Genomic DNA, 26199 nt, shown 5'->3' with positions numbered 1-26199 from the left:
ATGAAGATCTTAAAAGGGTATACCAAAAATCTATACCGTCCGGAAGCATCTTTTGTGGAAAGGTACATTGTAGAAGAAGCCATTGAATTTTGTTCAAAGTACATTGGAAAAGAAAAACCTGTTGGGCTTTCCGAGTCTCGGGATGAAGAAAGAGTGGGAGGTGAGGTAAGGGTTCAAGAGGACTGTATGTTATCACTCCAAGTGTAGAAGATTTGCAACAAGCTCATTTGTATGTATTGAATAACAGTAATGAAGTTTTGTTATACATACTTCGCCACGAAGGTTAAGTGAAGGAAAGTAATCCAAAAATGTCGAAGAACAGGGTCTTAAAAGAGCATAACAAGACTTTCCTAGATTGGTTTAAAGATACAATCTTTGCTGATGATAATGCTTCTGAAACGTTAAGAAAGCTAGCAGATGGGCCTAAAAGAAATGTTATAACTTGGCAAGGATAGATATAAACAAGTATTCCTTTTATACAAAAGCACAAGACGAGAAAAGTACAATGCAAAATAGTGGGTTACCTAAGGGTTGAATCTCAACACTTCGCTAGTGTACATGATGACAATCCCTGTGTAGCTTCCATCCTTTACTTTGGTTTCATTGAAGAAATTTGGGAGCTTAACTATGTCAAATTTACTGTCTGTGTTTTCAAATTAAGTGGGTTGACAACAATATCGGTGTGCGGACCGATGATGTAGGATTTACATTTGGTAGATCTAAGAAACTCGCTTACCAGAATGATCCTTTCATCATGGCAGAACAAGCTAAACAAGTATTTTATGTTCAAGACCCTTGTGATGAAAGGTGGTCAGTGGTTCTACACGGGAAAACAATTGGTGTTAATGTTGAAGATGATGATTCATACATTGATACTTATGTTAGTCCTTTGTCCACACAAATGTCGCCTAACATCGTCGGAGAGGAAGAAGCTGACGACGTTCATGCTAATCGTAATGATCATGATGAAGGAGAATTAATTAACATCGTCTAATGTAATTTTTTATTATGTACTTCATTTTTGTCCATTCAATTACATAACTTATTGAGTTTTGTGATAATGTTGAATTAATTAATGTTTTTTTCTTTACAGGCAAATGACTACACCACCAGTCTCCTCCTCCTCCTCCTCCTACTGATGCAGCATCACATTCCCCTCTACCTTGAAGCGGACAAGAAAAGCCACAGGCTAAGATCATTGCTGACTAGACCAGTTGGGGCAGAGAGACCCATGGTCCATGTGGATCCTACAACTGGGAAAGCCGATGGTCCCACAAAAAGAAGTTAAGAACATATTTGGGATCGTCGCTCGTGATAAGGTAGATGTGACATACGAGAATTGGAAACAAGTCCTATGCCAGAAGGATTTGATATGGAGGATATTCAGGTATTTTACTTAAATGTTGCATTGTTGATTAACAATAAAATTGTAATTTAGTAACAATAAATTAATTTAATTTTCTTTGTCAGACTGAATTTGATATCCCTGAAGCATCTGATCTGAGGAACAAAAAAGAAAATACTTCAAACTGTAGGGAGGTGGAGACAATTTAAGTCTAGATTTGACTTGAAATGGGCACTTGCAGCCGACAAGGACAGTGTCGATGACACTGTATGCGAAAAGTACGACATTAGCAAGGAGAAGTGGACCCAATTTTGTCAGAGCCGCAGAGACCCTTCGTGGGAGGTAACTTTGTGATTTTCATTGTTTTAAACTTTAAATTTATTATAATTGTAGTAATCATAACTTTGTTAATGTTTAATTTTTACAGGATGTGCGAAAAAAGGCACAGGTCATTCAAAACAAAACACTGCCCCTCACGTGTTGTCTCGTGGGGGTTATGAGTTTCTTGAAAAGAAGTTGATGGATGAGAAGAAAAAGAAAAACTGGAGGAAGCTGCTCAATCCGGAAGCACTGACACCATGATTGATCCTCCATCTCCCATCAGACGACACGTGAAGTGGAAGATGACCCGCACCAAGAAAACTGGTCAAATGACGTCTGAGGCAGCAAAGGAAATTGCTAACAAGATTGTAAGTCACTTTCAATTTTAATTGCAATTATTTATGTTTATTGTGTGATTGAGTAAACCAATAAATGTGTTCTTACAGGATTCGTTGGAGGAGTCAGGCCTCACAGGGTTCCTTTGTCCTCCATGGACATCAGGATGTACTGACTGCTGCCATTGGGCGACCAGAACACCCTGGTCGTGTGCGTGCTGTTGGAGACGGTGTCACAATCAAACAATACTTTGGACCGGCTCCAAGGACCTCCCGCACTTCTTCGTCCATGGCTCCCGAGACCTGGAGTAGCTGACGCAATAGATTAGGGACCAGTTAGAGGAGTCGATCACAGAAAAAGTGACTTGACAACTAATGTTGTCCTTCAGCCTGATGAAGTCCCAATTTCAATCGCAGATGCAATCATAAGGACTCACACTGCCTCTTGAGCCAGAGGTTGGTCCTTCAGCTGCTCGTGTCCATAAAGGAGAGTTATGTTTATCCCTCAAGCAACGACCCATACACGGGTGACTCAGAGAAATACGGGTTGTACGTTGAAGAAAACCTTCCCCGCCTGGTTGCCCTAGGAAGACTTTATGAGGGATCCACAACCGTTCACAACATGTCTTTGTGCCATGATCAACTCAAGGTTGGTGTTGAGGAAGTTAGAGATGTAGATGCTCTCATTCCTATACCCACTCAAAAGGTTCAGTTAATGGGCAGACACTTAACACCTTCGTTGCTTAGCCGACACATCTTGTGAAGTGTTTACCAGAACAAGTATTTCACTGTGATTAAATGTTTTTTCCAATTAAAGTGTTCACTGTATATATATTATGTTAATTACCCATGTTGGATAAACAGGGAGTTCTGGGACCAACGAAACCTGCAGATAGGCCGGATCATGATGTCGATGATCCTCTATATCTAATGACATTGACCATCCCACAACTTTTTCTAAAGCCGTTGCAGGTTATGTGGGATGCTATCGTGTTTGGGATGTTTAATGACGACTTCCCCTTGTACATAAAGCATGAAGATCTGTTCGAAATAGCACACGGTGGTCAGTGTCTCAACATCTCTGTTATACAATTGTGGATTCTGTAAGTCACTTTACATGATTTTTATTACCTAACTTATTGTTTTAAATTCATACATAATTTAATTTATTTTAACAACAATAGGCATATGGCTTAAATAAGTATGTGACCTAGGAATTTTGATGTTTATGGATTCCTCGAGCCACAGTCCATACAGAGATCTAGGCAATCACAATTTGAATAAGAAAGTTACATTAAAAACTGGATGCAGAATTCAAAGAGGGATATGTATCTAGGAGCCTACTTGAATTGGTAAGTTAAATTGAACAAATGAATTTAAATAATTATAATAGTATAATAACTTATATTGTTCTCTACTGCAGTGCATATTGGCAAATGGTCGTCATTTTGTCTAAGGAAAATGTTGTCATTTGGTTTTGTTCGTTGCATAATAGGTCAAACAACTACCTTAAGGGAATTATTAATAGGTTAGTTATATTTTTCAATACATTTGCATTAGCATTAGTCAGAAACATCAATATATTAATTGTACAATACACATTCATGTTTGTATTGAATAATGATTTGAAAGGACTTGACGATACTCCATAAAGTAAATCCAAGGTTGTTGCTAAGTGGATTGTTGTTAAAGTAAGTCATTTAAACAATGCTTCTAGTTATATTTTAATACTGTGTAGACTAATTTGTACTTAACATTGAATATCTAAACTTCATAATGTATTTAGTGTAATAGACAAAAAGGAAGCACTGAGTGTGGGTATTACATCATGAACTGGATGTCAACTATAATCTTAGGAAGTTTTAAGAATAATTAGGAAACGGTAATTGTTTAATTCAAACATATTTCATATTGTTATAATTAGTATTATATATTATTGACTTATGTTTTATTATATCATGCAGTATTTCAATGATACTAGACCATTAGAAAGTTAAAAATAAAACAATTAGTGTTAAAAATTAGTGTTTAGGCAATCTTGGAATTGTAGTTTAGTTACTTTATATTTTTTACAATTCATATCTTCTTAACATTAAATATTCTTTTAATTCATAGTAAATAATAAATTTTTGATGGAATTTCTGGTAAAAAATTTCAAGGAAGAAAAGGAATAATTTTTTTTTAAAAAAACTAGAAGGTAGCTAGCATTTTAAAAAATGTTACTTCAATTAGCGTTTAAAAAAAACACTAAAAGCTATTAAAAATATTATTTATCAAATAGTTAAATAATATTTTCATAAACTAAAATGAACTAGAAGTTAGCTTAAATGTCTTGTTAAACACACTTATTGACTAATGCTTGTCAAGCACATTCATTGACTAATGCGGCTAAAAACGCTATCTCAATTTGTGTGTAGTATATGTCTTGTTTGGTCCTGGATCAAAAACCATGGATGTCCTTAGATCCACTAGGTTAGAGACTAATGTTGCTCATAGTGCATGGTTGTCGTTGGCTTGGGAGAATTTTGCACCATAAATAGAAATTGAACACAAGTACTCTCACTAAATAGATAATATTAAATTAAGCCCTTATAATTTTAGTATTAAATTAATTTTAAACACTTTTGTAGCTTTTTATTTATAAAATATAAAAAAATTATTTTAAAAAACTTATTATATATCACTATCAACATCATATAATAAAACGGTAAAAATGAAAAAAATCCCTTTCATATGTAAAAACAAAGGGTAAAAATAATAAAAGTTGACCTTCCATAGAAAAGATTGAAAGGAAATATAATAATTCTTTAAGGAAAAAAGTGAATGAATATTAAAAAAAAACTAGAGTCTAACTAGCATTTTAAAAAATATTATTTCAATTAATGTCTAAAAAAAAGTAAAAGCTACTAAAAAAATATTGTGAACATTGTACAAATTTTTCAGCTAATAAAAACAACTAGAAAGTTGACTCAAATGTGTTGTCGAACATACTAACATAAATTCTTTTACTAAATAGATAGATTTCACTCATATGAATGTTATAGATTATTTCTTATATATATATATATAAATAATAAATCGTGTTCTACATTAAACTAACAGTAAGATTTCTCACTCATTATGAAATGTTAATAAGGGGCAGTGTATATTATTTTAAGTAATAAAGGATAAAGGATAAATGATTTAGTTAAATACTAATCAAATTTCTAAAAGTAACCTTATTTTTTAATTTCTAAGGTTGAGTTTGGGGTGATTTTTCATTTTCTGTTTTTGAAATATTTAAAAATCAAACATAGTTTTCATTTTTTGAATTTTTATTTTCAACTTTGATTTTGAAAACTATTGTAAAATAGAAAAGGAATTTCTTAATCAGTTTCAAAATTATTGTCAAATTTCTCCCTATGTATCTTTAATATCTAAACCTGTGATCCCAACAAAAAAAAAAAATCAATCTAATGGACCGACGACCGGCAATCGGTGACCGATGATCAACAATCATTACCGGTGATCGACAACCACCATTGTTATCAATGATCATGACCGATGATCGGTGACTGTGACACCGATGAAGTAAGAGAGTAGCATGAGGGAGAATTCCTAGGATTAGAGTAAAACCAACAATAAAAACCTAACAAACCTATTTTTTATTATTTAAAATGGGGTAAAAAATGTTTTGGAAAGAAGCAAAAAATCACCTCAGTCCCATATTTGCCAAACACATTTCTGTTTTGAAATTACATTTTAAAACAGAAAATCAAAAACAAACACCCACCCCAAATGGGGCCTAAATTGATATATATTTTGTATACATATTTAGTATTTATACATAATGATAATTAAAAATACAATTATTACTTTCCTTTTAATTTGATTTTGAATTTTTGTGACCGTTTTAAATTATTAAAATATCCCTTAATTGATCTTCTAATTGAAATTATTTTGGATTTAAATTTAACAAATGAATATTATTTTTGGGTCGTAATTATAAGAAATATAGACTCACTTTAAGATGTATTAATTGCTAGTTTCCTTTGAAGCAAATGCTAACATGTGTCCTAAGGGCAATTGTTAAAGAACTTAAAGTAAAAATAGTTTTATTGGGAGCCAGAAAAATTGCATTGTTCATGATTTTTTTATGTTCTTCTATGATTTACACACGAAACACTTTCTCCTTTTAGCTCATTAACTAATGCCCTAAAGACACTTGTTAGTAAAACTATTTATTTTATACTTTCTTTGATCTCAAATATAAGTAATAAAAGTTTCTTATTTTTTTGTCTCAAATATAAGCAATAAAAATCCTTTATTTTTTGGTTTCAAATATAAACAAATCTGATTTATCAATGCCTTATTTAATGAGATTCTCTCCAAAAAAAAATCCTTTATTTAATACGACCAAATATTTTTTTATGCTTGATATCAAGTTTCAATGAAAGATAGGTAGGAAAAATATTTATTTTTTAATTGAAAATCACACAATTTAATGAAATTAACTAATTTTTTTAAATAAGTGTCAAGTATGTTTTTTTTTATTATAATCAAGATGGAGAGAGTATTCTTCATTTTGTGAGATCAATAAATGAGACACTCACTCATTTCTCGTGTATTCATTGGTCTATTAACAATACACAAGTTACACTCAATGGTAAAGGTGTAGTATCATTAAATGTAACTACTCCTTAAACTAATTAATTTAAAGGGCAGTTTTGAAATAAGATTAAAATTTATCACTTTATTAATTTAAACTATTTAACTCAACCCTTTTTATTGTTCTTGACAAATTAATTATTTATTTCTTATATATAGGTTTTGCTAGCATATACACCTTTATTTTCCCTTATCATTAGTGCATTTGCAAATTATAACTACAAAATATCTTAAAATACACAATGGTGTAACTTGCAAATGCACTCATACTAAAAAGTAAGGGTGTGTAGGCTAGCAAATCTATGTGAGATTTGTTAATGTATAAACTCTTATTTTTTTAAGTATAAATGCATAAGTATGTACACTCATTAAAAAATAAGGATGCACACATTAACAATATCACACACACACACACATACATATATATATATATATATATATATATATATATATATATATATATATATATATATATATATATAAAATTTGTCAGCATATTGATACTAAGAAATAAGTAAGTGTACATTAGAAAACTAGCTTCTACGTATATTATCAACATTAATATGGTAAATATTTTTAAAAACAATTACTTAATGGGATAACACTTCACATAAATGTCTATTAATTTCACTTTGGCCCTTTAACTTTGAAATTTGAGTATTTTTGTACTTTAACTTTCAAATTTAAGTCAATTTAATATTTTATTAAAAAAGAAGTCAAATTGGTCTTGTAGTTTAATTGAAATTTAAAATCATCACAAAGCACATTACTTTCAAGTTGATGGAACACCAAAATTATTCTTTTTAAACTTAACATACTAGACTGAATCTTAAAAAAAAAAGATAAAAGATTGAAAATGTAATTAAGCCTTTGTTTTACTTTTTTTTTTCTATGTCTTACTTGAATGATTATACCTTTCCATTGACATTGCTGCAATATATTTATTAACTTTATCATGAATAATTTCAGTAAAAAAACCCGGTTCATCACTTTTAGTAGAATATCTCATTTCAATCATATTTTTCTTTATCAATAAGGCTTGAACATGTAACATTACTTAATGAATCCAAGTAATGTATGTCCTACTTGAACCAGCAACTTATTAGTGTCTTAGATTGTGTTTGATTCACTTTCTAAATTTATTTTCAAAACTCTTTTTAATTAGTTAATACTTGGATTTTTTGCCAATAGATTTATAATTTTATTTTCTTCATTTATGCATTTGAAAACATGATAAATAAAAATAGGAAATGATTTTGTGGTAATATAATTGTACATAATAGAAAAAACATAATTTAAAAATTAAATAATTGAACATCAAGCGTGTAGATCAATTGGTCTATGATTTTTCCAATTTAACCAATTGTCTTGAATTAAAATCTTGAATATGTGATTGTATTAATACTCCTAAGTAGAATTTGTTAACCCCAACGATCTTATCTAACTTGAGCAAAATTGTATCTCATAAAAGATACTTACAAATCTATAAAAGAAAAATAAATACTAGATTTTAATTATTTGTTTAGATATAAACTTTTGGGAGATAATATTGTGTTCAAAGTAAATTATGCTTGTCATGAAGCTGTAACTATTTTTAATTTCTATATACAAAAAAAAAATTAAATTATGGCTCTCTTGTCAAGGATAATGTTTTTAATATATGAGAAATGTTTTATAGACAAAAGTTGTTTTTTACCATTAAAAACATACTTTTAAGATTTTGTCGTTTATTTTTTCTTTCTATTTCTTAATTACTTTTCTCCCATTATTGTTGATCCAAATTCTATTTAATTACACCAACTCTTAATCTTCCTAAGGATCGATATTAACCCAAGAAAAGAAAAACCCCTTGCATTGTGCCGGTTTCTTCACTCTTGTTAAACATGCAAAGGCTAATAATGACTTGTGTTTTGATTATTGGTTTTGTTTCACCATGTTTATGTTTGAGGTCGATGGTTGGAACCAAAAACACATTTTATAATGTGATGGACTTTGGTGCTCATGGCAATGGGAAATCTGATGATTCTCATGTATGTGTTTCTGCTTTGTTTGCTTTATTCTCCATATTTAATTTAGTCTGTGCTTCATGAAAAGTTTCACAAAGGAATTTTTATGGTTGCTATCTCGATAGTTATTTGATAGTTTTCGACAAATTGATAACTTTCTAATTTGAATTGGTGGTAGGCATTTTCAAGCGCATGGCAACACACATGTGGAACACAAGGGACATCAACTCTAGTTATACCACCAAAAGGAGTATTCTTGGTGACGAACATAACCCTGAAAGGACCTTGCAAGGCCAGAAGTATTCATATTCTGGTATAGACTGCCCAAGTTTCTAAAGTTACTTAGCTTATGAAAAATAAATTATCTTATAATTTATTAATTTTTCCTTTTTTTCACAAATTTTATTTTCACTAATTTATTTGAAATTTATTTTGACTCTTTAACTTAATTAAAATACTCTTTTTCTACTTATTTTAACATTCTTACAAACACTAGATGACATATTTATTTTCTTAGTTATTATGAAACTTGATATTATACTTTTTTTATTATTTTGTTGAATGTTAAATATTTATTTTAATAAATTAATAACACGTTTGTTTATTTTTATTTAAAATATTTGGTCACTAAACAAAAAATTGATAAACAATAAAAGTTATAAAAAAATAATTTTTACTTTTTAACCTAGGAGACTTAGTGAATTAAAAAATAAAAATTATAAAAAAATAATTTTAAATAACATGAGTAACAACACCAAATCTCTACTATTCTTTTATAATATAAAATTATTGTACTACTCTTTTATATTTATCATTTATTTTATCTTTTCAGCTCTTAACTTATAGTTTTATAAAATAAAAAATATAACTCTCTCTTTCTCTCAAAATTAAGAGATAATTATTAAATAAGGAGTGAGATCTAATATTTTTTCTTATCATTTTCCCTTAAATTTTAACGAACAAAAGAGTGTGAGTAAGGGTCTTCTAAAGAGTATGTCTAATAATTTTTTCTTCAATAATTCCTTACAAATAAGACTTCGTATTTTCTTATTTTCTTTATTTAATTTCCACTCTCTTCTTGCAGCTTCAGGGGAAAATAGTTGCACCTGCCAAGGATGCATGGGCAAAAGGTCTGGATCCTTTGATTTTGATCTCAAACCTAAACGGTCTCACGATTGATGGAAGCGGAGGACAAATCGATGGCTTCGGTTCTACTTGGTGGAAATGCAGAAGTTGTCTTCGACCAAGGGTTTGACTATATATTCTGAGCTTCGTTCTCCTATACAATTGATTTATTTTAAACATTGATATTGATTTTTTTTTTTTTCAATAAAATCATTGACTATTATTATTATAATATTTATTTATTTATTAATTGTAAATGAAGATATAAAGTTAGTTTGGTGGTTAAGAGGGGGATAAGGGGAGAAAATTCGCGGAGCAGGTTTGAGTTTTGATCAGTGTTAACAAAAACTAACAAATTAATAATTAGTATTTTTTAATCAATTTTTTTTTATAAATTTTTAATTTCTGCTACGATAAGCTATTATTGGTTAATATGCACTTCTACTTGCATATTGATGCCTTAGTTATGACAAAATAAAACGTCAATTGCACATATAGACTAGCTTGTATTAACTATAACATAGAACAACTTTGGCATAGTATTAATGAACATACATAACAACTAAATACAGCCAAAGGATTGATGATATATGCAAGATGAATGCATGGAACAGAATATATATATATATATATATATATATATATATATATATATATATATATATATATATATATATATATATATATATATATATAATTAAGTTTCTAAGGAATTCTCAATATCTTGTGACTAAACTTTTAATATGGATAATGCAGGTCATTAGTTTTGTATCTTGCAATGATCTTACTGTTCGTAAACTGAGCATCTCCAATAGTCCAAGAGCTCACATAACGATTGATGGTTGTAACGGTGCCATATTCTCTAATATCAATATTCATGCTCCTAGGAACAGCCCCAACACTGATGGATTTGATATTGCTTTTTCCAAAAATATCTTGATCGAAGATTGTACTATAGCAACTGGTAAACCAAGTTTTCATGTTAAGCATGTGCATATATATAAGTTTTGAAAATTTTTAATAAATTTTAACTAGTTATAAAAAATATGTTAAGAAAAATATATTAGAGAGTGTTATTAACATTTCTCATATCAAATTTCAATGTAGTGTTATTTTTTCATAAAAAAAATTTAGTGTTTTAAAGTATTTTTTGTATTAGTTTAAAGTAACTAATTGATTTATGACAAAAAATTATATACTGACAATATAAAAAAATTTAAACTGTCATTTAATTACAATTTATTATGCATGATAAAATTATTTATTTTTATGATAATTACTTTAAAAGTTAAATTAAAAATGATTTATGATTGGATGATGATGTAAAATTATTTTATATCGTTAGTGCATGAAGATTAAACATTTTATATGTGTGTGCAATTTTAACTAATATTAATTAATTATCTTTCTAAATAGGTGATGATTGTATTGCCATCAATGGAGGCTCCTCATACATCAATGCTACTGGAATTGCTTGTGGTCCTGGCCATGGAATAAGGTTTACAAATATATTGTGTCTTAGTTATTTTCTGAATTTGTATGTATGTGTGTGCAAGTGATCCTACCGTCAACTTATATATGCCACATAAAAATAACCTGGTTAAATATTTTATGTAATTATCACACTTACACATGACATCATATTGACATCAAACCACAATAAAATCCATGTTTTCTTGATTAATTAATATCTTTTGTTATCCCTAACTTTATCAATCTCATCAATTAATATGAACGAATTTATATTTGATCAGCATTGGCAGCCTGGGTAAACACAACGCTCATGAAACAGTGGAAGAAATTTATGTATACAATTGCAGTTTCACCAAAACAACAAATGGAGCAAGAATCAAGACAGTTCCGGTAATATTATAAGGGAGGCATCGTATTTGCATCCTATAGCAATCATCTATAATTATATAATTTGTACAACTCAAACCATGTAATTATATATAAAAAAAGCATGAGTAGTAATATATTACAAAATATTTTTAGTCCTGTAACTATGATCATTTAGCGGCATACTTGATAAATTTGAGAATCAAATAATAAGGAAATATTGAAATGTTTGGAACAAACAAAAAAGAAAAAAATCCATTATCTTTTATTACTACATGAAATAAATATTTTAAATATTGCCCATTTTTTTACAGGGTGGAACAGGTTATGCAAAAAGAATCACGTTTGAGAAAATCAAATTAATACAGACTCGCAACCCAATAATTTTAGACCAATTCTATCATAGTGTTCACTTAACGGTATTCACTTAACTTTACATTTATATTTATATATTGTGATTTCAACTTTCTTCCCCCATGTTAATTGCTTATTAAATTTGCATTTTGAAATTGACAATTAGACTGGAGTGGTCCAAGTAAGTGAGGTGACATACCGTGGGTTTCAAGGAACATCTGCGAATGACAAAGCTATTAACTTAGATTGTGGCCCATCAGGTTGTTTTAACATTGTATTGGATCAAATTGACATTGTCTCTTCTGATACATCAAAACCGGCTCATTGTTCATGCAATAATGCCCATGGAACAACTACATCTACTGTTCCAAATTGCTCTTGTCTATTGAAATGAATTCGTTATTATCCTCTTACATGTACAAGTAAATTTATGAATCAACAATAAGATCATTTTTTTTGACAATGACAATTAAGAGTTGTTTGATAAATGTTATTGTGAACCCCCAATTTTAGGTTTTCTTTTTATATTTTTAGTTTTATTTAATTCTCTTTTTTTTTATAAATTCGAAAAATGAAAAAATATATATAAGAAACAAGAAAGAAACAAAAAAAAAATGAAAAAAAAAATTAAGATAAAATAAATTGAGCTCCTCAAGTTAAAACCAGCTTAGATGGGGCAATTTTCAACAATCAACATCTGTTTAGCATCAGCATTTGTCTCCGTGATGAAGCAGCATGTTCTTCAGAGCTCGCTCTATTTTCCTTCCTGGTCTTCCTCTTCCAGAAGAAGTTGAGGCGTATGCTCTCTATCAAAGCCTTGCTTGGGTTCTCAATCTTCAGCTCCACAATGTAATTTTCAAAACAGATTGTAAAAGGATATGTTTGGTAGGACTAGAATCACAGGCTAGGTTTTCATACACTCCTATCAAATTGTAAACACTTCTATTCAATTAAAAGAAACTCTTGGATGAGTTTAGTAGGGAGATAAACAAAACTTACTTGTGGCTTACAAACTGGCAAGGACATCAAGATTTCATACTGGTCATCCATAATTATCATTGCATTCCTGCATTTGTCCTACCCATTATCCTTGATGAAATGGAATAAGTTTATTCACTGTAAAAAAAAAAAAATTAAAACCAACTTATGCACTTTAGCTTCTATAAAAGCTTCTCTCATTTAACATTTCCAAGAGTTAGGATGCATAAATTTATTAAAAATAAAAAATTTAAAGTGCATAAGTTGATTGGAAAAATCCAATGTATTATATATTTTTCTTTCCTTTCCTATAAGTACGTTTAGAGAAGTAAATCTAAATAAGATCAAACTCTGTGATCACACACATGCCTAACCACTAGAACCCAACTGATAATATCCAAGCCTTTTATAATTTCGTGCTCCTCAAACAAGCCTTCCAGAACATCATTGAAATCACACTTTCCTTTTCTTTCTCATGTTTTCCTAGAGTCTGCATTTACAAACTTTTTTTTCTTTTATGTTCTTTTATTTTGTTAATCTTTCGAGTACGGAGCATGTGGATTAACCTAGTCCCAATTTGTTTCATCTTAATCACTATTCACTAGTCTTGATTTTAAATTTAAATATGTAATTATATTAAATATTTAAATGGAGAGTTTTCTTATTTATAATAGTCTTATTCAACTTGAACAAGATTATGTGATCTCATATAAAAAAATACGAGAAAAATATTATGATAGCAAGATATACCTCAAATCTTATTTTTTAGGAAAATTAAAACATTTTGGATCAACATTTATTAACTTTGAGGATAATGCCATGTTAATCCTATGATTTAGGAAAAAGTTGACTATGACGATTTGATAATCCTAAATTAAAATATCCATATTTCAATATGAAAAAAAAAATCAATAATCTTTTCAAATAAAAAAGTTATCAATTTTTAATTCTTTATTCTATTCGAGAGTAGGAAATCACTCTTTCTTAACCCTAAAAGTAATTTTAGTTATTTAATTTCACTGTTTTTTATCCATAGAAATTGAGCTAGAGGATTTACAACACACACATCTTATTCAACCAACTAAGTTAGATTTTCTTGCTCTAAACTAAAATGTCAAATTTGTGTTAAATAAAAATTATATAAAATTCAAAAATAAAATAATAAAATAAATATATATTTTTAAAATAATATATATATATATATATATATATATATATATATATATATATTAGTAAATAGATAAAAGTTGAAAAGTGAATTTTTTGTCTTCTTACTAAACATTTTACACAACAAGATGTAAAGTAAAATTACTATTTTTCACATTTAGTTAGGAGGAACCATTTTAAAATTGACATGATATAATACTAAAAATGGGCATCATATAATACTAACACTTGTCCTTGTAATCACAGGATGAAAATACTAACTCGCCCACTTAAGGGTGGATTGGTGGGTCAGTCCACCATAAATGAAAAAAGAAAAAGAAAAAAAGAGTTTAAGTTCATAAAATTAATCCAAATAAACAATTTCAGTTAAAAAAATATAACATATATAAATTGTTTATCTTAACTTTGATTTTAATATATAATTTTTTTTTATTAGTATTAGAGGAAATGAATTTATAATATAAAAAAAACAACAAATATGTGTTTTAATTTGTGAATAACACTATAAATTTTTAAAAAACATATAAAGTGACAATCCGTTCCGCTTGGCTGTTGGCCCACTCTAGGTTGGTGGGTTAGGATCTTGAGCCAATGTTAGTTGGTGGGTTGAGTGATCACCTAGCCCACCTTGCCATTTTTAATGGGTTAGTGGGCTAGCCCACTGTGCTAAGGCCCATGTTGCCACCCTTAGATATAATAGACTCTTGAACTTAACATTTTTTCTAAATAAATGTTAGTGGGGACTATGTTTTAAAATAAAAAAATCAATTCCTTCCTCACAATTCTAGTTGCAATAATAATAATAATAATGGAGATTGTAGAAAATCAACATGTCAATTAGGAAGTTACAATTAGTTAGGGATAATTTGATTGATAAGAATAATGTTTAGTAATTCTAGTCTAATAATATGCAACATTCAAGATTTGATTGACCAAGATTAGAATAATGCTTCTCATTCTCTATGAGGAAAATTACTTTGCTAATTGTGTAACCTTGGAGTGTGGCAAGTGGATAGATTCATGTTGTTCATCACCCACTATCCCAAGGTTTGCTTATTTTATTTGGTTGTCGGCTGAAGCTTTTGGAGTGACTAGTCTCAAAGGAAAACTAATAAAATGTGGCCATTGACATATCAGACCTCACACATCCATGGTTCTGATTAATTTTCTTATGACATGCAGTTGAGTTTTCAATTTGCCAGAAAGAGTTTATAAGACTCGACTACACACCCCCTGAAAATTGGCTAGAACCATACAATAATTTCTCCATCACATTTTCCCTTGCACTTGCTAAATAATATTACAACACCAAACAAGGTTCAAAGGAAACACCTCGTAACCTCCACAATTATTTTCTTTTTCATTTTTTACAGCATTATTTTATTTTTCTTAATTAATTAATTTTAGGGTAGCATCCAAAAGAGCAAGCATACAAAAATAAAATAAAACTTAAAAAACATAACATTCTATTAATAAACCCTTGGTGAACTGTTAGACTAGTTACCCCACACATGTATTCATCCTCGACAATGGTGCTAAGAACTTGATGGGAAAAAATTGTAAGCGCACGATCATCATCAAGTAATAATTATCGAATCCATAGGGATCATCATCAAGTAACAATTAAAAATAGAAACTAAATAATTGGGAAAACATGATATTTGATTTTGAGAATATTTGAATTAAAGAGGTAAAGATTAGAAATAAGATAAAGATAAAAGATAAATATTTTATTTAAAGGAAATTCAAATTTAGTAAATTTTGTGATCAGGGTTTCACACCAAGACTCTTGTTTGGTTAATCCATCAATTCAAGGTTCTTTCTAATTCTCTTCTAATGACGAATTAAGCTAATTTGTTCTCCGTTCTCTTTCAAGAAATAGAGATGTGTCTAATTGAATTAACCATATTGTTGTGTTGTTATGTTCAATTAAACCCTTTACGTTATTTACTAATTTGTGTTATCCAGTTAGGATTAATTCTACTATCGTGAATTAAAACCTAAGTTCTCCTCCTATAGTTCTAACGCCTTGGTTTACCTTTTAGTTCATCCCTAACCTTCTAAAATCATGCATAATGGTGATTAGGCATCTAACATGTAAAAATTGCAATAAAAGAAGAATTAGAAGACAAAATTAAAGAAAAACTCAAATAAAAAAATTAACATAAAACAATTGTCAAGGGAAATGCCGTAATCCCAGAGCAAAGAGGACTACTCACACATAGTCATGAGAAATCCCAAAGAAAACATAAAAGTGAGGATAAGACCCTCATCTGGTAGGAAACGAAAGGATGAACATCATATAACCGAGGATAATACCCATTAACCTGAGTCTTAAGGTTTTGGGTTAAAGTGTGGTGTCAAGTTCCCTTATATGGTTTCTTATCGTTAATTGGTGTAAATCTCTTTGGTATTTACCCCTTTCGGATTTCCCAACAATTGGTATCAAAACTGATGGTTCGACTTGGTGACCAGCTTGGACGAGTTAGATGGCGATAGTGGAATCATGGACATGGGGATCCCTTGAATTAAAAGTCTTTCTAGTTGATGATTCCATGCATGGAGGCCTAGTGGTGTGTCACGTGACTATGAAGTGGTGGAGGCCATCATGTGAGATGAAAAAAAAGGCTTCCTCTTGGATTAAAAAAAGGCTTCCTCTTGAGGGGGAGGCCATCATGTGGAAGAGGCTCATAATTGAAGGGGAGATTGTTGGAGTACAAGTGTGAGATGAAGTCTCACATATAGTAGAAATGTAAATGTTGAACTACATATAAGTGAGGATAAGACCCATAAACCTGAGCCTTAAGGTTTTGTATTAAAGTGTTGTATCAGGTTTCCTTATGTGGTTGCTTGTGGCCCATTGGTGTAAATCTCTCTGATGTTTACTTCCTCGGATTTCCCAACAATTGGAATCAAAGCCTAGTTTGACTTGGTGACCGGCTTGGACGAGTATGATGCAGTTGGTGGTGTATCTATGGACATGGGGATTTGTTGTATCGAAAGTCTTCTTGGCAGGTGAGTTCATACATGGAGTCTAAGCAACATGTCCATTAGGCATTGTGACAGTGCAAATTACCATCTGGAAGAGACCTACACTTGAGTACAAGTGTGAGGTAAAGTCCCACATCGAATAGGAATAGGAAATTTGAGCACCATATAAGTGAGCAGACGACCTATAAACCCGAGCCTTAAGGTTTTTGGTTAAAATGTGGTTTCAAGATCACTTATATAGTTGCTTGAGGCTTATTGGTGTACATCTCCCTAGTGTTTACCCCATTCATATGCATACCAATTGGTATCAAAGCCGAAGGTTCAATTTGGTGACCGGCTTGAACGAGTAAGATGGTGATGGTAGATCCTTGGACTTGGGGATCCCTTGAATCGAAAGTCTTCTTGGCGTATGAGTTCATGCATGGATTTCAAATAGTGGCTCGTGACCATGAAGTGGTGAAGAGTGAGGCAATGCAAGGTACTAGAGCTTGTTGGCAACAATGGCTGGCTAAGCAGGAGTAAGGCAATCACGATTAAGCTTTAAAGGATACCATTGGATACTCTTGGATTAAAAAATGACTTCTACTCAAGTGGGAGATGTAGAAGAGACTTACACTTAAGAGGGAGATTGTTGGAGTACAAGTATGAGGTGAAATCTCACATCGGATAGGAATGGGAAATTTGAGTACCATTTAAGTAAGGAGAAAACTCATAAACTTGAGCCTTAAGGATTTTGGTTAAAATGTGATGTCAAGTTCAATTATGTGGTTTCTTGAGGCCGACAATTGGTATTAAAAACCTAATTTGATGGCGGGTGAGTCCATACATGGAGGCCAAGCTAAAAGTCCCATAAGCGTTGCGACGGTGCAAGGTACTAGAGCATGTTAGAGGCAATGGCTAGGCATGGTCGAGGCAGCCACAGTTAAGCTATAAAGGCCACCTTGGAATACATGTGGACGAAAATGGTTTTCACTCATGGGAGAGACTACCATGTGGAAGAGACTTACACTTAAGTACAAGTGGAAAAGACTTACACTTGAAGTCTTAAGTTGGATAGGAATGGGAAATTTGAACACCATATAAGTAAGGAGAAGACCTACAAATCTAAGCCTTGAGATTTTGGGTTAAAATTTGGTATCAAGTTCACTTATGTTGTTGCTCGAGGCCTATTGGTGTAGATCTCCCCGATGTTTACCCATTGGATGCACAACAATTGGTATTAGAGTAAATAGTTTGACTTAGTGACCGACTCAAACGAGTAAAATGGCGGCAGTGAATCTGTGGACATGGAAATCCCTTGAATTGAAAGTCTTCCTTGTGTATTAGTCCATGCATGGAGGCAAGGTGGTGTGTCCTGTGACCATGAAGTGGTGGAGAGCATGACAATGCAATGTACTAGAGCATGTTGGCGACAATGGCTAGGCAAGGGCGGGGCAATCATGGTTAAGCTCTAAAGGCCACCAATTGATACTCGTGGGATTAAAAAAGAAAGGCTTCCACTCGAGGGAGAGGCTATCATGTTGAAGAGACTCACACTAGAGAGGACAATTGTTGGATTACAAGTGTGAGGTGAAGTCCCACATCTGGTAGGAATGGGAAGGTTGAACACCATATAAGTGAGGATAAGACCCATAAACATAAGCCTTCATTTTTTGGGTTAAAGTGTTGATTCAGGTTCTCTTACATGGTTTGTCGTAATCCTTGGTGTTTACTCCTCTCAGATTTCCCAACAAGGTCTCCTAAACCATCAATATTCAATGTCAAAAACCTTATACAAAGTTTTTCTAAGTTATTTAAAGACATAGGCTAAAATCTGTTCAAACCTAAATATAACAAAAATGTAAAACAAGAAAATAAAAGTGCAAGCTAATTGGCACACCCGAGTGAGATAGGCAAAAGCCTAATTGTGGAATAAGGGAATCGGCACACCTATGCCAATGGATGGCATGCTTGCGCCAGATGTGCAACAACCCAAAATCGCTCTTTTTCCTTCCTTAAAGGTCCCTAACGACCAAGTCTAATCCCGAAAGTCCAATGTAGACTAGAAAAGCTTCATTTAGTACCAAAGGTCAAGTCAACATGGCTCATGTACACATGAAAACACCCACAGTGTAACAAGTTCGACAAAAAGAAAAAAAATGCAATGAATTGAACATAAACAAAGACCTAAACAACTAATAATAAAAATAATCCTAACTAAAATGCTTCCTAAATAAAGACTAAATGCAATGCATCACTATCCCTATACATGCATTCAACACAGATTCATCCTAATAATCTAGATTGCAACGTACAATTAATTGGAACTCGGAAGATTGGAGAGTCACATGAAAGTTAATGAGTGAGACAATGCAAGACAATGACGAAGAGGCACGAGCACACACGAGAGAGAGGGAGGGTTATTAAAGAAAGAGAGAAGAAAGAGGTGTTCATGAGTGTGGGAGAGAAACAACAATGGTGGCAATAAGAATACGATACTTTAAGTTATGGTCAAGCCTAACTAAAACATACACATTAGTGTATGTGTCACCTTTGTGTTGCTTTATAAAAATGAACAAAAATGTAACTTTGTAGTTGTAATTGCAGGTAGTAGTCAAAGTGTCAAACACAGGCTAAGTTTATTTCACCCGCATTCAATGCTTCAATATACAAATAAAAAAGTTGATTGTATAAAAATGATAAGGCTAAATTATATTTGTTGTCCTTTATTTTATTGTTAACATTTACTTCAGTTCTTTATCTTATAAGAGAAATGCTAGGGAGTAGAAACATATTATTTGATACACTCTTTTGAAAACACTCTCTCATTGGTTGAAATTTATTGAAAATGATAAATTTTTGTGGTCCTTTATTTTACGTTTAATGATTCTATCTTTTAATTTTGTAGTTTTCAATCATTTTTAACCAATTTGAGAGTGTGTTTAAAAAAATATGTGTTCCTAGCACTTCTCGACTTTTTAATTTAAGTCAATTATGTCCTTCAAAAATAGTGATTATTTTCAATTTTGGAACGCAACACTTTGACAAATTTTTATTATTATTCAAGACGTAAAAACCATCTCATTTAATTCCTTACATAAAAATTATAGATCTTGTTTGATGTTTGAACCAAACAGTGAGTCCAAAGTGTACCTGAAAAATTGAAAATTTTAATATAAGATGTTCATTGGTTGTTCATATGACCCATTTTGGTCAGAACATCAATTGTGTTCTATAGTTTTTAAGCAGATTAATCTAATAGGATACGTTTCACATCTTAAATCAGTAAAAAATGATTCAAATTTATGCCCCAAAATAATAATAAAAAATATCACTATTTTGGAAGGAGCTAATTGTTCTAAATTTAAAAGATAAATGACAACAATGATTTTTTTAAAGATAAATGGCCAAAATTATAATCTAGTCAAAATTTAATTACTCAATAATTTTTGAAGTAGGTTTCTAAATTAAAAGTAATATACTAATTAGATTTTTTTGGGTTTGCCATAACATTGTTGTAAAGTATCAACCACTTTATCAATGACTAATCTCCTTTAAGAAATCTTGTTATGACCAACTATATATAGTGGGGTCTTCCCTCCTAGCCACCTATAGTGGAATCTCCCTTTTCGATTACTCTTTTTTCCATTCACATGACTTGGGTAAAACCCTTATTTTTATAAAGGAATTACTTTGATTTTTCTAATTAAATACATGAAAAATATTTAAAGATTCTTCTTAAATATGATACTCAAGTATAAAGATTAGACTAATGATTAAACAATTACTTAGAAATACCTAACAGATTTTTGAATTAAGAGATAACATCTTTAGCATAAATAAATGTTGATCAAATAATTCATAGAAGATAACAATTCTCCAAAATGGAATCTCTAACGTACCGACGACGTATTATTTATAAAAAGTGTTGGAGTAAAACTGTTTGACATGGATAACTTAGGTAACTACAAACCACTATAATAAAAGAATTGACCGTAAGATAATAAAAGATACTACATCCAAATAACTATACTAAACTATCCACCCATGCATAGTTGTCAAACTCTAGAGTGAACTTGTAGACTCTTATGAGTTTAAGAGTCTACTTGGTTCATGTGAGTTAAAATGCAAGCAAACTCATATTTTTAGCAAACTCGAAGCAAACTTAGTGGACTCGTAGCAGATTCATGTAAACTCGTAAGAGTCTACGAGTTCACTCTAGAGTTTGACAACCATGATTACAAAACATAAGTTCTCAAAATTAAAACATTTAAATAACTAAAAAACCCACAAATGTCTTCAAAGAACCATGTCCAATTCTCTAATAGGATCATCTCCATGAATATCATCACTTTCATCACCATCTCCATCATCATCAAGGTCTTTCTCAGATTGTGGCATTGTGCATCATCATTAGGTTCCACCAAAATTAAATTATCTAGATCAAAAACATCTACAACTAGATCATTTGAACCAAACATAACAAGTAAGAATTATGCTCAAATTTTTTCACCAAATATAATTTTCTTCTTGTAAAACTAATGGCATGCTTTCTCTCAAAACCAACAGTAAGTGTAATGCTCTCATTTTAGTTGTTCTTTGATCACATTCAGCATATAGATATCCCACGTGTACAAAGTAAACTAAGACTTTTTTTAGCATTAATTAGTTGAGTGTATGATAAACAATTTCGAATAGTGCCCAAATGGGATCTTGTGTATATTGATATGGATTGAAAATAGTTGTAAGTAAGGTGCATGATTAATTTAATTAATTTTTTATATGAATGTAATTTTTAGGCATAATAGGAATAATAAAAACTGTCATATTGTTTTTAGTAAAAATTACATTCTGCATCGATTCTAATTAAAACCGGTGTAAGAAGTGACCTTACAACAACAACTTTGTAAAAAATTGATGTTTTATAATACTTTCTACATCATTTATTTATACAACCGATGTAGAACATTGACATGTTTACATATTGTGACACACTTTCTACATCAATTTCATGCAGAACCAATGTAGATCAAAAAACGTTTTTCACATCGATTTAAAAAATTATCGTTGAAAGTTTTTTTTTTTTTTTGTAGTAGTCCATTGACGCTTCAAGAATATACAATCTCCAATTTTGATCACACAAGCATCTATATAACCTTTTAGAAACCATATTTTCCCTTTTAAAGTTCCTTTACAAGGTAAAATTTGTGATGGAAAACTCCTTATCTAACAAGTTGCAATTATTAAGAAAAGAAACACATATATTGGCCTTAGCCATGAAATATTTCCCGAATGTTGCCCAAATGGAGAAAGAATATCATAAAAGTCAACCACTTGAACCTAAGGTTCCACAATCTAATGCCTTAATTTCCCCAAGTAATCCCAAAGATGGCAACAAATGGAATAAAGAGGACTTGCATAAACACTCAAGAAAACCCACCTCTGATTCTTCAAGGCTAAAAAAAGGAGCAATGGCTTATGACATAGAATAAATAACTTGATAAGAGAACTTCCTTGGACCCTACTAAATAATAGCCTTTTTTTATACCTATAAGCTTTTAATCCTTTTCATAAATAAAGATAAAACTTTGGCTTGTATCTTTTCATCAACTAGCGCATACGTTTATGACTTTACTACTCACAAACCTTTTAACATCTCAAAAATGTATTGAAAATTCTTTAAACCCAATCAAGATAAATAAATGAAAATGTAGTGAAGCCCAAGCCCAAAAGGCCTTTGTTTTGGCATTTCTACCACCATCCTATCACATTCTTTGTCCCCTTACCTAAAATAAACACTATAAAGGGAGTTGAACAGTATGTTAGATAGAACTTAAAACTTTCTCATATGATGGAGGTTTTCACAAAGCAAGTTGGATCACAAGTTCAAAATGGATGATCTACACAAGAGCGTCTAACAACATAAAACAGGTTTTCACAAAGCAAGCTTGATCACAAGTTCAAAATGGATGCTTTGCACAAGAGCATACAACAGCTTAAAACAAGTTTTCACAAAAGATATTTTTAACAATTTGTTTGTCCAATAGTAAGATAGAAGCAATTGAAGATAAACAAGTTATAATAGAAGCTAGAGTAAAAATACAAGGTAAGGTTTATATTGGTTTACTCAAACTTTTGAGCTACGTCTAGTTTTCCTTCACTTCCTTGAAGGGTTCCACTAATCATAAAATTATTACAAACAAGTTTTTATCCTGCCACATCTAACTACAACAAGTATTCTCTAGGCCACTTCTAGATCACCCTTAATCTCCCCTTGAGATTAAGAACACCCAAGTATTATTTGATCATTAAGTCACTCCTGACTTTACAAACAACAGTTTGAATGAATACAATATTCAAATCTAGCAAAGAGAGAGTATACAATTAAGCTTGAATACAAACAAATAACGTTGTTATGCAAAGAGTAAACTTTCTAAGTTCTTTGTATTTGAGCGTCCAATATTTTTGACTAAATTTCAGCACTTCAAAATTAATTGTAGTCTTGTGTTCTATGTTGATCCTTGAGACACCTTTTATGGGCTTCAGTGAAAGTATCTACTATAGGATTAGAGTCTTCCTTTGATAAGATCGTTATCTCACAATTGTCATTCTTTCAAAAGTATTTGTTACAGTGCTTTTTTTGTTTAGGCACGTTCTTTGCTTCCATTACTTGTACTATTGCGACTCTTGCAGGTAATTATTCTTTTCTGTCTATAAGAGCACACAACTTGAAATTCAAATATTAAAGGAAATTCAAACCATACATCAAGAAGGAAAATTCAAATAATAGAATGTTCTGGTGAGGGAAACAAACTTGGAATGCTTTCATGTGCAAGCCAATGATATGGATGTTAACTAACTGAATATAAAGCTTTAACACAAAATGTTGGACGCTTGTTTTTTTTAAAAAAAAATACTAGGCGCTCAATATAAATTTAATAAAAAAACAAGTTCCATTGTAGTGGACGCATGAAAAGACTTAAACTATAAGTTTCAGATGTTACCTAATGTATTTACCAAAATCTGGAGTTGTCCCACGTCAAGGTGGGCGTGACCAAGGTAGGCTCCAAGATCTCGCATGTCGAACAGAAGGTATCCTTTGTTATGAGGACAAGAAGGGGAACCTGCAAAATAAAGGATTTCAACACTTAAGTAAGTACATGAGTTAGGTGAGAATGAGTGAGTGAAAAGGCTGAGATAGAACCTAGTACTTATAGAGTGGAGTGGGAGCTGGGGGTCCTTGTTCGTAGGGGCTGTTATGGTGGTGTAACAACCCTTACAAATAATTACCAGCTTGTAGATAATTGGTAATTTACAGATAATTTGTAGCTTATAGATAATTGAATATTGCGATGAGATAAGGAGGTTACAACATATTCAAATAATGAAGTAGTTAGAGATAACCTGCTAGTTTGGGAGTCTGGCTGCTAAGGGAGAGACGTTCATGCTCCTGTGCCAGAGCTAACAAGGAGGGCTGACGTGTGCAATGAAGTGTCATGTAACCTGCCACGTGTATTTTGTGGACCCTGGACAATACACCTAATAAGGATAGGATGTGTATATCTGTAACACCTGAACAATTCCATTAGTCCATGTAAAATTTAATACTTATGTTATCATAAAAAACTTTAGAAATTGATGAAGAACATGACATCGTCCAATGTGTAAGGTTTTAACACTACCTTCGTGGCTTGGCTTGATACACTTGCAATTTCCATTCCCACCTCAACCATAGCATCTGATAGTTTAGAGTCCAAAAAAACTCATTATGTTTAGATGTAATATCAACACATTCACAACAGTCTTAATGCCATAATTGTTTAAGTATTCACCATGATCATGTTGAGCCATATTTTCCATGACCATGCTTGGTCCTTAAATAGGCATGTCTGCACCTACTTGGCATTTTCCCTCTTTACATGTTTTTAGATTAATTAAACCACATTGAAGGCATGTAGAATAATTTGACAGGCACTTGCGTCATTATGTTCCACCAAGTCTCCATATTTCTTCTCATTGTGATTCCATTTTTCTTTTGCCTAAATGAATATCATCGTGATCAACTATAACAATTTAGGTATCATCATTTAGCAATGATTGCAAAGAGCTCACTTCTATATTTTTCCTCCTCAAGACATTGTATTTTTTCCACCTTAACTTTCTTCTCTTGCTTACACCACTCGTCAAGGCCTTCTTTATTGACATCATTTAAATTATTTTCCCTTTATTTGACCATTTCACTCTAGTAACCATCAACCAATTGATATACAAAATAGCTTCCTTATTAATTGCACTAGACACCTATTCCAGATTAAGGACCACATGATAGTTTTTTTCTCCAATTTTCCTCCAATTGTCATGTTTATTTTGGCCAAATTTGCAACCACCACATACTTTGGGCAGTCCCTAGTTGTATATCCATAGAGCCCACACCTTTTGCATGGTAAGTGTAACCCTTGATATTCTGCATTAAACTATTTATTTCTAAACCACCCTTTTTTATTCATCAAAAAACAAAAACCATACTCTTCATACCACTGGTTGATCAAGATCAATCTCTCTACAAACCCATGTGAACCTTTTCCTAGATGCATTAGTTGTCCTTATATCATATTTTAAATGAAAAATATAAGGCTTATAAATATATTTTTAGTCCATGATAAATTATCGAATTTTATTTTTAGTCCCTAAGAAAAAATATTCCTTGTTGGTCCCTAATAAATTTAAAATTTTGTTTTTGGTTCCTAAAATGCTATCTAAATCACATTATTTCATTGTTTAAAGAGCTATCTAAACAAATTTAAGGACAAACAAAATTTTAAATTTATTAGGGACCAACAACAGTTATTTATATGTATAAGAGACCAAAAACAAAATCCAAACACTTATTAGGAATTAAAAACATATATATTTAAACTATATATATATATATATATATATATATATATATATATATATATATATATATATATATATATATATATATATATATATAACATTACTGGCCAAATAGGGCTTAATTATTTTTAAGTCTATATTTTATTGGCTCGACCAGACAAATTGGTCTAGTTTCTTTTGGACTGCAAATTAAAAAACCTAGCCCATCGGGCCG

General features: G+C 31.1%; 1 protein-coding gene across 1 annotated transcript; it reads left to right on the top strand.

Annotated features, from left to right (window-relative positions):
- On the top strand, nucleotides 1-12366 carry LOC100782390 (uncharacterized). The gene is made up of 14 exons (XM_041013932.1): nucleotides 1-165; nucleotides 1094-1268; nucleotides 1587-1623; nucleotides 2113-2286; nucleotides 2419-2707; nucleotides 2866-3023; nucleotides 8540-8678; nucleotides 8833-8953; nucleotides 9785-9903; nucleotides 10536-10743; nucleotides 11196-11277; nucleotides 11534-11642; nucleotides 11933-12037; nucleotides 12163-12366. Exons 1-14 carry the CDS (start codon nucleotides 1-3, stop codon nucleotides 12364-12366), a joined length of 2085 nt encoding a protein of 694 aa, XP_040869866.1.
- Nucleotides 12367-26199: the final 13833 nt, after the last annotated feature.

Source organism: Glycine max, chromosome 3 (assembly GCF_000004515.6).
Source record: "Glycine max cultivar Williams 82 chromosome 3, Glycine_max_v4.0, whole genome shotgun sequence".
Lineage (NCBI taxonomy): Eukaryota > Viridiplantae > Streptophyta > Magnoliopsida > Fabales > Fabaceae > Glycine > Glycine max.
Note: the sequence above shows the minus strand (reverse complement) of the source record. Positions and strands in the feature narration are given on the sequence as shown.

Excerpts from the sequence above, each read along its gene's own strand:
- LOC100782390 (XM_041013932.1), top strand. The coding sequence starts at position 1 with ATGAAGATCTTAAAAGGGTATACCAAAAATCTATACCGTCCGGAAGCA. Across the intron at positions 8,679-8,832 it reads GGAAATCTGATGATTCTCAT|GCATTTTCAAGCGCATGGCA; the intron begins GTATGTGTTTCT and ends AATTGGTGGTAG. Across the intron at positions 9,904-10,535 it reads GAAGTTGTCTTCGACCAAGG|GTCATTAGTTTTGTATCTTG; the intron begins GTTTGACTATAT and ends TGGATAATGCAG.